The sequence below is a fragment of the Helicoverpa zea genome, chromosome 5 (assembly GCF_022581195.2).
Source record: "Helicoverpa zea isolate HzStark_Cry1AcR chromosome 5, ilHelZeax1.1, whole genome shotgun sequence".
Classification (NCBI taxonomy): Eukaryota; Metazoa; Arthropoda; class Insecta; order Lepidoptera; family Noctuidae; genus Helicoverpa; species Helicoverpa zea.
Window position 1 is genome coordinate 4,524,117 of NC_061456.1, and position 13,095 is coordinate 4,537,211.

Consider the following 13,095-nt stretch of genomic DNA (forward strand, 5'->3'; position numbering starts at 1 on the left):
CTTGTTTGTCAATCATTTTATTTACCAACAATAAAGCTTACAGGATTATGTGACACAGCCACTGTAAACAATGTTCCTATTGCAGTTAAAACAGAATATTTTATCATCTTATGAATGATTTAGATTAGATTTATATGATTTCATCTAGGATTATAACCAAACATTTTATTACTCAGTACCAAATAACCTTTTTTGTTTACAATACAACAATTACCATTTTATTGCTCAAAAAGAAATACATAACATAAATTATTTTATCTTACAGAAAAAGTTTAGATTACTTTCTGTCACATGATTGTGGGGACTGTCTAGTTTCTTATGTAGTAACACCAATACTTATTAAATGCAGTATAATTTTCTGGAACATTCAGTCCAGGAGCTTTGTCCCATATACCATTTACAATTCCACATAATTCATATATTTTTTACATACAGAAGAAAATATATGCATTGCGATAAGTATTAATAAAAGCTCTAATGCTAATTCATGACCTAAAAGCTTTATCAAGATATAAGAATTTTTCACAAAAGTTATTTATATTTTTATATAATTGAGATTATGTATTTCTATAACACATACACTGACTTGTTTTGAATGTGTGAGTGGAATGTTTTATCCTAGATCAAAGACAATAACAATGCATCTATCCTGTAGAATGTAACAATAAATAACTACAAATGTATAGCAACAATATTATAGCTATTTTCATTTAAATATAAGATTTTTTTTATTAACGATCATGAACGCAACATTCAGTTATAATGCGCTCGCACTACTATTATTTTGTATTAAATATTTGCCACCTACATAACATTTATGTAGAGGTGATTTTGACGTAGGTATTCCAGATAAGAATCTTTTAACAATCCAATGATTACATCGATTTTCCAAAAAGTGTTCGTTAATTGACGGTAAAATTTACTACATGTGCAGGTAAGTACTTAAACTTTAATTGTACTAATGCTCCAAGTCAAAGCTTCGAGTCCTACTGAGTTATAACAACAATATTCCTCAAATGTTTCGTTATTCATACATATAATACTACATACTTCATTGACATTATCAATATCATTCCCTTACAGCTATCAATATTACACATTGATCAAAATATCCCTATTTAAGTATTAACACAATAGACAGCGTCAAGCTGCATCACATTTCAATAACAAATTGAAATAAATAAAAAAATCACTCTATAAAAATAATATAATACATTGTAGTTAATTGAGCTATTGCCTAGACTTACAACCCAGGGATGTCTGTAACCATGTCATTGTTCACGTTAAACTGGATACTTACTAAATTGCACGCGCTATGGAAACATTTTCTCATATTTACATAAAGTCTACTGAGTAGTTAAACTATAACAATTGTTTATAGAGACATGACATGGTTACGAGAGCCGCATACCACCGAGCCCCTCTGTGCACAAGCTGTGTTAAGAAGGTATATAAGGTGTCAGAATAGCTCGCACTAAAAGTTCACCACATTGGCGTACTAAAACTGGACCTACATTAATCAAATCCGTCAATAATTCAATTGGAATGTGGTTTTGGTTCAAAATGATAAATATTAAAAAATAACCATTCATAATTTTTATGCAACGTCAAACAGCAATCTGCATTACACATGTTAAAATTCACATAGCGTTACGAGTTAGAAATATCCACAGAGAAGCACAAATAGTTAAAATGCAAAAGTCTCTTTATTATAGGTACTTTCGTTCGGTAGTCGAATGTTAAAATTTGCCCATGTCTATGAAAGAGTCGTACTGTAGATCGTAGCCGTCGCCTATAGAACTATCGTCTGGAGAAACGTTAGTAAAGCTTATAAGATGTTGGACTGGATGGTCCATATCGCACGTAGCTGTATTGTCTGAGTCATCGGAACTATCACTGTTACTGTCGATGTACTCATACAGCCTCGTGGTCTCGGCTGCGATGCTACACACGTCAGACATCTCATACGAACTCATCGGCGTCGATGTTTTCTCAATATTGATCGCGTCAAACGAGCCCGAAAGTAAAGCGTCTTCAATCGGAACCGTTTCGAAATGAGATGAACAAGCTTCCTCAGTGAAGCGACCAGAATCACCGATTTCAGACACATTTGGCGATAGAGTTTCATCGATGGCTAACGTTACACATTCACTTTGTATGTGAGAAGGGTCATCGACGTCTTGAAAACTTATGAGGGGAATATCGATTTTAGGAAGGTCTTCAACAATATCTTTGGAAAGGGAAACTGAATTGTCATCTGATAGATCTCCTTCAGCGTTGAGCGTTACGGAGTCGTAGTTGAGATCTTTCTCGATATTCAATGGCTCTAAGTCATCCACGCACTTGGTGGAGTCGTCACTGCTATCAGACACTATTAACTCTAAACTCCTATCCAAAATACCGGTGTCTGTGCAAGTAGACATTTCATCTTCGAAAACAATTTCTACACTCCTAATCCTCATGAGAGGCATTTTAGAGGGTGATATTTCGTTGCCTTTGGCTGTCAGACCTTTTATGTGATGACTAGTATCGAGTAACGACTCGGTGCATTCGCTGATTTCGTCGTAATCGATTTCGTAACTTCTGAGATCGGAAACGCAAGGTGAGCTCTCCGTAACTTTGACGTGTTGAGGTTTAGATGTAGAGATATGTGCATTAGTGTGATCGGGTGAGGGCGATAGTGTGGTATGCGCATGTTGTCCCTAAGGTTGCAATGATTCTTATTGTACATTGGTGCCTAAGTCTAGGCCGCCCTCCTCCTGCATTTTCGTCAGGAACTTGAACACTCTGTACTCTTCATCAGTTTGTTTCACCATGTCGATTAATGCTAGCAGCTTCTTGATGCCAATGAAGATCCTGGGAAACAAATAATACATTTATAGATAAAAATTGCCTCGTAACTTGAAATATACATAGAAGAAGAGTCCTTGGCATACCTACCTACTATACTAAATGGTGATTTGGAGTACCTACCTATCATATGGCCACGTCTACTAACATACCTGCTATTTTCATGATGTCCTACCTTATTTGTCCAAAGTTCGAACTCCGATAGACAACAAATGAAACTCATACATTGCTCAAAAATAGAATAGAAAACCGGTGAATTTACTCACACAAAAGGCAAAAGATACAATACCAAACGAAATTTATTTGTGATAAAAATGAAAACAAAATAATAAAAATAGTAGCTCGAAGAAATTCAATGGCTAACTACATAATCGCACCTTGGCTTAGCCGCGGCCAAAGCAATTTCTTCTTCAGTGGGCTGAGACGCATTGCTCAGGAACTTTCGAAGTTGCTTCATACGGGAAGGTCTATAATAAACAGGACAAGATTTTCATGTCCAGTATTGGTTTTGTGCCCGAAATTATTGGGAAGACGACACTCAAAGTTTTCAATTGGCAAATACGCTGCTCTACTTCGTAATGCCAAATACTTTGAAGAACTAAATCATCCTTAACTTTTTCTCTATAAATTACAGCTTACAGCTGTTCAGATTAAAGAAGAATTTTGAAATGTTATTTTTCCGAACCTACATATATTAGGGAAAACTCTGTATGCATAGGGGATGAGGAAGGTTATTTACAATGACGCTGATACTTACTGAATGTTGTTCAGCAAACTCATACACCAACCTATCCTTCCCTACATTCTGTATGAACGTCTAACAACAAACCTTTTCTTGTCGTCTTCATCACGAAACATTCAATTCAGCATCTTCACCATCAAAATACCTTAACCTTACATGAAGCTATATACTTTAACAGCGATTTCACAGTTAGAGGTTTTTTTCGCGTATAGGTACTGTAGCTGTTTCTTCGCGCAAGACATCCTGAGGCAAAAGATCTGTCGTGCGGTTTTAAACGCCAACTTTTGCATCGGTACTCGGTAGTTGTCGCGGTAAAATCGAGTGGACAATCCACTAATGTGAAATCGCTCTTAAAGATAAACTCTAACAGCCTTATTACAAAAACTTAAACAACTGTTGAACACTTGTCTAAAAAATAGTAGCTGCAAAACGGACCTTATTTCAACGTCATAATTTGTATTTTTTTTACACAGGTGTTCAGCAAACGTTTAAAAGTTTTTGTGGTACAACCGTCGTACCACAAAAACTTTAAACAGTAGAATTTGAAAATATCACATCCCCTATAAAAAAAAAAAAACATTTAATCATACCTAGCTCCTCGAATATCATGTTGGATCTTCTGCAGGTCTTTCTTGGAGAAGGCATCGCTCTCTTCAAGTACCGCCATCACGTGTTCGGGTTGCGACAGATTCGGCACGTGAAGTACGCCCGTGAAGGCTGACAGCATCTCCATGTCTTCCAGGACTTGTCTGGTGATGGTAAATAGTTGGTGAGTGGATATTTTTTTATGTTACTAAAAAGAGGATACAAAGGCAAAAAGATTTGCATCTCCAAGGACCAGGTTCTAATGTGTGAGTAGAAATACTCTATGCTTCGCGAAGGATCAAGGGTCCTTAAAAAATAAAATAAATAGCTTCTATTCAAAGTAAGCAGCACTTTTTTAAAGTTCAATTTTACAGAGGATAGCTTACAAAACGCCCAAAGAAAGCTTTGGTCAAATGATATTATATTATAATTGTAAAAATAATTTTTTTCACAACAAATTAGAAAGGACCAACTTTCAATGGCCTGCCTAGGAAAGGCGAGAATCACCTATCACTGTTAAATTTGCATCACAATTTCTAAATACTATCAACTATATTATTTTAACAAATTAATAATATTACCTCCGACTGCTCGTACAAAGAATAAGCAACTTTCGTCCCTTAGGCGGCTGTTTCTTCAACAACACAAGTAGCGCTTGCAATGTCAAGTTGGAATACCGTGGGCCAATAGGACCGTAGTCCAATAGACGCTCGATATTGTCCACTAGGATGCAAGACAGACTTGAACGGTACGCGTCGTCGAAGTACTGGGGAAAAAAGTATTATGACAATGTTACCTATGTGCAGATTAAAAGGAATATGATTTGTAGAAAAATAAATGTATTTAATTATTTTAGTTTTGAGTTTTGTACTATAATTTGCTTAACATCTTAGGCCCAAGTGATTTTTCAATGTAAACAGTTGGTTGAAGAAGAACGGACGTTTATGTTATCGGTGAAAATGGGCTTTATAGTGTTGAGTTACTCTTGGCTCTCCTATTTTGAAATAACTGTAGCAGTCTACAATTAAATTTTATTTACGTATAATTAATTTAAGAAGCACATAATAAACCAGTAGGTACCTAAGTAAGTGAGCTATGTGAACAATTTTAGGCTCAAGGTTAAATTTTTTTGATATGTTCTACATACAAAATCTTACCTTTCTGATCTGCAGACATTTAGAAGACTCCGTAAAACCGACCATGTCTTCTGGTGAGCAAACCTTCACGAAGGGGAAATCTGACAGCTTAGCCAGTTCTGCGGCTAAAGCGGTCTTACCGCTGTTGGGTGGCCCTTCTAGCAGCACTGATACTAAGCCTGTACAAAAATGTAGCTCACTTAGGACCAACGTCTAACAATCAATCTTACAGAGGGGTATCGGGTTGCCCGGGTTACTGGGTTGAGGTCAGATAGGCAGTCGGTTTATTGGGAATAGAATGTATCAGATAAAAAAGTCCAATAAGATTATTGCCAGAAACAAAAAATAAATGTAATTTGTTTCTTACCGCTAGCCTCAGTAGCCCTAGCCTGCTGAATGTAAAGCTGTCCATCTTCAAGCAACGATGACACGGGACTGCCCCAATTGATTATACCACGGCTCAAGAAATGTTCCAAAGCCTCGGCCGCGGTACCAAAAGCTGGTTTGATATCATTCTCAAGGGCATGGAGAAAGTCTCCCCTTTCCACCATGAGTTTCTCCATAGCTTCAGGGTCAACTTCCACTTTACTTGAAGCTTTGATAAGACGGTTCATGGCTGTGGATTGGGCGGCGCGAACGAGACCTTCTAGTTCGGCGCCTGAGAAGTTCTTTGTGAGTGCTGCTAGTTCCTGTAAGGTCGTAAGCAGGTCTTAGTTTTTTTTTATTTTTGTAGTGCTCTATGTACAAGGAAAATTTTATGAAGGTACATTGAAAGTATTGAGTACCACATATAGCTTTGTGATTTGTAGTATTATCTTCTTGTAATAGAAGATTTTTATAACAAAGTTACGGAAATAGAGTTCGAGTATTATTGTCATTTTTATATCGAACCTAACCAGTTCTCTACTATTTTTTTCTAAAAACTCGAAACAAACCATTTAATGAACTTTATTTATTTATACACTATCTTCGCAGAACTTACCTAATACAATAGCAAAACTCAGTCTTTCTTCGTTTCCAACCATTACGACTCAAAGGAGCAACATTAGGACAAAAATGTCATTGACTCACAATTTTCTTAAAAATAAAACAAACCTTAGAATCGACATCCTCAGCGATCTTCTTATACTCCTTCATACGTTTAGTATGAATGTTCAGGATCTGAACTCTGCCATTTTCGTCGGGTAGACCGATTTCCATCTGCACTTCCAATCGACCGGGTCGCATTAACGCCTCGTCAATCATGTCGCGACGATTCGTCATACCGATGACCAAGATATTGTTGAGTTGGTCAACACCTAAAAGGGGTGATTTTATTGAGCTTTGTATTTCAAATGAGGGATGAGAAATGGACATAAAAATCTCCCGTTGTCAATAAAGAATTGATTATAATTAACAGGACATGTTTTTGGCACATTTATGAACCTTGACTCTTAGTAAGTTAGGTTCTACGTCCTACATAAGATTTTTTCAGTAAGCATCAACTTTTAACACAGTATGGGTACAGTTTCTTTCTTACCATCAATCTTTGAGAGCAACTGGTTGACGACGGTATCGTGGACGCCCGTGTTGCCTCCCACTGAACCTCTCGCTTTGCAAATGGCGTCGATTTCGTCAAAGATGATAATGTGAAGACCACTGTTTGGTCCACACTGTAAGAACAACATTACATAAATCGACAAGAACTTACACTACCTACTTACATTTAAAATAAAATAAATAGTTATTACAAGAAGGAAAGGGTCACAAAGAATAGTTAGACAAGGGAATGGGCTTTAAAAGATTGCGAGTGTCTTGTGGTCTGTCATCCAAAAACAAATGATTTACCCGCATTCCATTTTACAAAGCATATATTAGACCCAACATTTGACCAAAACTTACCCTCTTCTCCTCCTCTTCAGCATCAGCGAACAACCGACGAATATTGGCCTCACTCTCACCAACATATTTGTCCAAGATTTGCGGACCGTTTACAATCTTAGGCTCGCGAGCATTCAACATCTTTCCGATCTGACGCGCCATCAAAGTTTTACCAGTACCGGGAGGACCGTACAGTAGAATACCCTTGACGTGTTTGCAACCTAAAAAGTGTTGAAATTATAAAGCATTCATAAAAAAGACTGAAAAATTACAGATAAGTAATAGAAAGTTTTTGTTGTAACATTTAAATGTGGACGATATAGTGGCAGGGGACGACCAAAGAAACGATGAATGGAAACTTCATATAGCAAGAAAGAATGATACTCGTGAGATGACGCCACATGGAAAAATATAGAAGAAGAAAACATGCTGCACCGAAATGGAATAAGGGCAGGCACCATTACATGGCATAACAAATTAAATGTACCTAATTTGTCATTGTTTTGGTACATAAACAAACAGGGCAAGTATCTCAGCGTCATTTTATTATATTTGCCCTATTCGTAACATTACTGACATACTCGTGACTCTATTGCCTAATAAAACAGTTTACAACTTACCTAATTGCTCCACAACTTCGGGAGGGAACACTCGAGAAGCGAAAGCACGTCGGAAGATAGCGTTGAACTCCCTATCCAGACCACCGATACCCATCTTGCCGAAGTCCCAATCAGGATTGATGATAGACTGGCGTGGTTGTTTCCTACATTCAAAATATATATTGGTAAAGGCGCGGCTCCACCGCAGTGCACGCTGTGCACGGACACGCGGCGCATTTTAGCTGCGTGTATTCATTTGTTTGACAACGTGGGTCTACGTTTCCACTGAAGTACACGAATATGACCCACGACTATGTATAGCGTGGCACGGCGCACGGGTAGACCCACGCTGACAGCGTTGAGCTACGTAACCGCTTATTCGAGCAAGCTATGCGTGTGTCAATGATCATCAATCTCACTTTCGGATTCATCGTCAGAAGAACTGTCTAGCAAAGTCAGTACCAATGCCATTCTATGAGTACCTCGATACGATATATGTATACGAGAAACACGAAACGCGTCCGTTCCACAACGTGAATGACTGAAAACTGCTCTGCGATAACCGAGCTGTACATAGTCGTGGGTCTTATTCGTGTACTCCAGTGGAAACGTAGACCCACGTTGACAGCGTTGAGCTATGTAACCGCCTATTCGAGCAAGCCACGCGTGTATCAATGACGTCAATTCATGCGTAGCCTCTCCGTGGGTTGCAGTGGACACAACCACATACATTTTCTTACAAAGCGAAGCTTAATACACGTGCCTAGCCTCTCCGTGCACCGCGGTGGAGCCGCGCCTTAACACTGTGTAGGGACACATGTAAGTTTGTATGGCAGAGTGCAAGGTAGGCAAAAACGTGTGAGAGCGTGAGTCATGTAAGGAACAGACAGTTACTGAGCACTGGTCCGAGTGAACGGTTTTCTCCGGGGGTTTACCCGAAATATATATCCGCTATCCAACCACCGTGTTTCTCTCAAACCCATACACCCCCGACCAGAAGAGGCAGTCCTCAATTAAGGATTCAACACAACAACGGATCCCTAAACTTGCTTAGTACTCTTAAAAAAATTGTCGTCATTGAACATTGCACAAGTGGCTGCGCAGAAACCAATTATAGGTATCAATGGGTGCGGGGTCTGCGAAAGTTACCGTGGCCCTGTTACACAAAGGGACTCCGGAAGGAACATGGTGGGTTTTAGACTTTACATTTGACTTATCACCTAAGGAGTTTGTCTTTGTAGGATTTCTACCAGTACGACTCAAAGAACTAAAATTAGGAACAATATCACTGTCTCATAATTTGCATTTTTTCTAACAATAACTGTAGTAATGAATTTCCACTCACCCCTTAGCCTTGCCGACTAAGTTAAGAGAAGAGTTTTCAGCTTTATCAAACTGTATATTGCCATCAGGAAGGAGTCGGCCCATTCTTACGCGGCGAGGTACCGCGTTCGCGCCAGCGGCTAATGCTTGCACATCCACAGCTGTAACAAATACGTAAGTATAATATGTTTTTTTTGTATGATTTTAAGTACAAAATATTCCAAAACTAGATATATGTTTATAAGTATGTATGTCAGATAGTGGGATATGATATCCATAATCCAGGAGTAATAAATGTTATTAAACCCCATGAAGTGGGCGTATCTGAAATGTATGCAGGCCCATAATGAGTTTTATTGTCTATGAATTAATCTATTAGCAAACAAAATTTTTGATGACGAAAAGATGAAAAAAAAATATATTTATTTTTTCTTTTGCCTTTTTGTGTGTAAAAAGTTCTTACCTTCCAGATTCTTGACAATCAATGACAGAACTTTCTTATCCTGAAAGGCGAAAGCCAACTGCTGACCCACAGTGAAGATCTGATTGGAGAACTGGATCAAGAAGTCGCGAGCCATTTGCTCAGAATCGTAAGGCTCCATGGATGTACTGAGAAAAACAATGAAATATATTCACAAAAAATATTAAGGTGTGTTATTTCTGTAATCCTTGTAGAATTTTATTTTGGGGATTATAAAAGATTTGATTGATCCTTTCCTTTTGCTTTACCTGTTGTGGTTATCTAAATCAACAATATAGAGGTAGATATAATTTTGTCTGGACAAGTAACATATCTGTTTTTTAGTATTTGAAAAATGATTTGAAAAGCATAATTTATTTGTAAATGTTAGGGCATCAATATTTTCGTTATCAATCAAAATCTTAGATATGATATTGAATTTTAAATATCTCAATAGTACCAAAATTTACATCAGTTTTTCATACACATCATCACCACATACAGTGGCGGCCCTAGGGGTGTGCGAACTGTGCCCTCGCACAGGGCCTCGCGCTTGGGGGGGCCTCGCGCTAGAACCCACAACTGGCTCTCAATCCAGTCACGGATTTTTTTTTATTTTTGCTTAATTCCGAGTTTAATTTGAGAGTCCTTAAACAAACACTCTGAAAAAATTCGCTCGTTCACTTGACAGTGCCCTTCCTTCTAAATTGATTAGAGAACTTTTATGTCCCAAAACTCAAAAAATTTTCGCGCTCGCTACGCTCGCGACTTCAACTTGCACTGTTGTTTCTTATACAACTTTAGGTGCTTTGGTGACCCAAACCTCAAAAATTTTTGGGCTCGCTACGCTCGCGGGTGCTTAACTTTCCTCTTGTTTTATTTTTTTCATCCTTTTTTAGCCGAACCGCGAAGGTAGCGCCGCTTTTAAGTCCTTTTATTTACAAAAAAATAACTCATACTTTCCGTATGAATGTGATTGCACGGTCATGATTGCACCCGGACGCTACATGAGCTAGAGACGGCCCTGAATCAGTTATACGAAGAGCTGAATATTATCTCGGTGCTGCAATATATATTAGAAAATAATTTAACTGAAATTTATCCCCCTACCGAAATAGTCTTGAGAATTCGAATAATAAAATAATAATATCGAAAAAGCAGTCTTTCGAGGCTTAAAATTATGAAAACATGTTTAAGGAACTCGATGACACAAGATCGACTTTCAGCCCTTGCTATTCTTTCGATCGAAAATGACGTTGCTCATTCATTCGATTATTCTGCTTTAATTAAAGATTTTAGTCTTAAGAAAAGTCGCAAGCATCAGATCATTTTAATATTTGTTAATTTTGTGATTCTTTAAATATAAACTGTAGTAAAAATATATACATGACGTTTAGCAAAATCAAAACACCTGCTTACTCTCGCAATACATACTTTTCACATAGGACAAAGGGCCTCGCATAGACCTGCCGCACGTAGCCTCGCAGTGGCTAGGGCCGCCGCCGACCACATATGACATCACTCTAATACCATGAACTACAGATGAGTCACATAATAATTAGATTATTGCATAGATACTTACGTTTTCTTCAACATGAAGTCTGCTTCCAGGGTCACGCTGCACAGGCACTCAGCATTCTGAGCCTTGAAGGGCTTTACATCAATCGGCTGCAGATAATAGTTTACATTATACAATTTTGATCATTGTCATTATTCATAGAATAAGATAACAAGTAGTGTGAATTTGGATTAGTTATTTTTGTCAATTAGTGCATCATAGGCACAATTCATTACTTAGGTGGAATTACATTGGGTGAATCAACATCAAAATCAGAACCAAATTCTAAATAATAATTTTCAACTGGCACATATTCTTTCTATAATCAGAATATTTAAATTGCAACTTATATACAATTGTCATCATGTCATCAAGAGCCTACCTGTCCAATTGAAAGAGTAGCCCATTTTCTCTGTGGGGCAGAGAATCCCACAGTGCCACGATCCACGCCACTGTAGAATCTAATACTGAAGACAAAATGCTGGGAAGGTCCTGTGGACACTTCTATGTGCCTGAAAATATGATTATAGATATATTTAAACATGTCAGCATAATGAAATTTCAATATTTTGTGCTGTGAAGGTGAAATGAGAAAAATACTTGACACATATTACACCACATTTATAGTGCAGTCATAGACTGTTCTATCTATAATTTCAATTGATTTTCTAGAATAAACTTAGACCAATACTACATCAAGAGCAATTTATGAAAGTAGATATTTTACAGTAAAATACAGTTGCATCACTGACTGTTTACAGATGTGTGCTAAATTATGACAGATTTAGAACACTCATAAATGTGATTTATGTCTAGTTGCTTGTAGAAAGTCTTTACAGAACATATATTGCACATGCGCATTAGTCAATACAATCAAAGTGATGCATATTGTTTATATTAAGCCTGTGTGGTATATCATTAAAAAGGTCTAAACAAGCCCTAAACTTTTCCAAATTGTTATGCTGACATACACAATGTTTATGCGTTTAGGTCATGATTAATATTTTAAATTGTAAATGATGATGAAATAAAACTTACTTGACATCACTGTTGAAATCGTCCGGGTTGATGAGAGCACAGTTTGTGATGGCCAGCTCGTCCGAGGGACATTTTGCTGCCTTCATCCGCTGCACAGAATAAAATATATTGTTCAAAATATTGTTAATAGAAAATGTATTTCCTGACATGATAAGGCCACTTGTAGTGCTATGCTTTCTGATAAGAGGTTTATACGATTTTTTTATTTCATTATTACGAGTAGATTGATTATGATTAATTGACTACTTTTACTCTAGCCTAATTAATACAGATGTAAACTATGATTAATTAACAAATGTTTTAGTTCAGTATTATGAGACAGAATGGTGATGATGACAGACTATACAGCATAATAGAGATCTGGGTTTTACTTCTAATTAGCTAAAATCAACCTTATGCAGGTGTTTCGAACAGATAAATTAATATTTGATATTTCAGACTCTAGAGAACATAAGCAGAGGAAAAGCAGAGATTGATGAAAAACTTTCTGAGAGGATTATGGGGAGGTGTCTTAAGTAATAAGGTACGAAACATAACTTACCATTGCAGACATTATTGCAATTAATCGTTTATTTTTTTAGAGCACTATTTTGAGTTGTTTCTCAATTTTGACAAATGATTCACGTCGACTGATTTGACATCAGCCTATATACTGTGCCGTCACCGCTAAACAACGAATGACTGCATTGAATTATTTTGCCTGAGAATCCATTGGTCGAGCGATCAATATTTTCCCGACGGAGTGTTGCCATTCTCCAGATGCTGAAAGATAAGGATGACCTACTTGTACAGTTATCGATTTGTCGGTTTTTATTTGGCACCAACAATTTGAGATCACACATCCAAGCTTCAAACGAATTCCAAATTATCTGAAAACCCATCGTCCTTTCATAAACGCACACTTTAAAGGTATTGGTTCGATCATTTGATACAAATAATTAAAA

The 13,095-nt window shown here is 37.3% G+C and overlaps 1 protein-coding gene across 1 annotated transcript; it reads right to left on the reverse strand.

Moving 5' to 3' along the window:
• Position 1: 1 nt before the first annotated feature.
• LOC124630226 (vesicle-fusing ATPase 1-like) lies at positions 2–12,914 on the reverse strand. Its single transcript, XM_047163991.1, has 15 exons — positions 12,693–12,914; positions 12,152–12,240; positions 11,496–11,625; positions 11,138–11,223; positions 9,559–9,704; positions 9,118–9,256; positions 7,794–7,936; positions 7,195–7,394; positions 6,833–6,965; positions 6,409–6,611; positions 5,681–6,002; positions 5,335–5,492; positions 4,759–4,943; positions 4,183–4,341; positions 2–2,856 (listed from the first exon to the last, which is right to left on the reverse strand). The coding sequence occupies exons 1-15, from the start codon at positions 12,702–12,704 to the stop codon at positions 2,721–2,723; spliced, it is 2,241 nt and encodes a 746-aa protein (XP_047019947.1). The 5' UTR covers positions 12,705–12,914; the 3' UTR covers positions 2–2,720.
• Positions 12,915–13,095: the final 181 nt, after the last annotated feature.

Excerpts from the sequence above, each read along its gene's own strand:
- LOC124630226 (XM_047163991.1), bottom strand. Across the intron at positions 7,395-7,793 it reads CGAAGTTGTGGAGCAATTAG|GTTGCAAACACGTCAAGGGT; the intron begins GTAAGTTGTAAA and ends AACACTTTTTAG. Across the intron at positions 4,342-4,758 it reads CTTTGTACGAGCAGTCGGAG|ACAAGTCCTGGAAGACATGG; the intron begins GTAATATTATTA and ends TACCATCACCAG.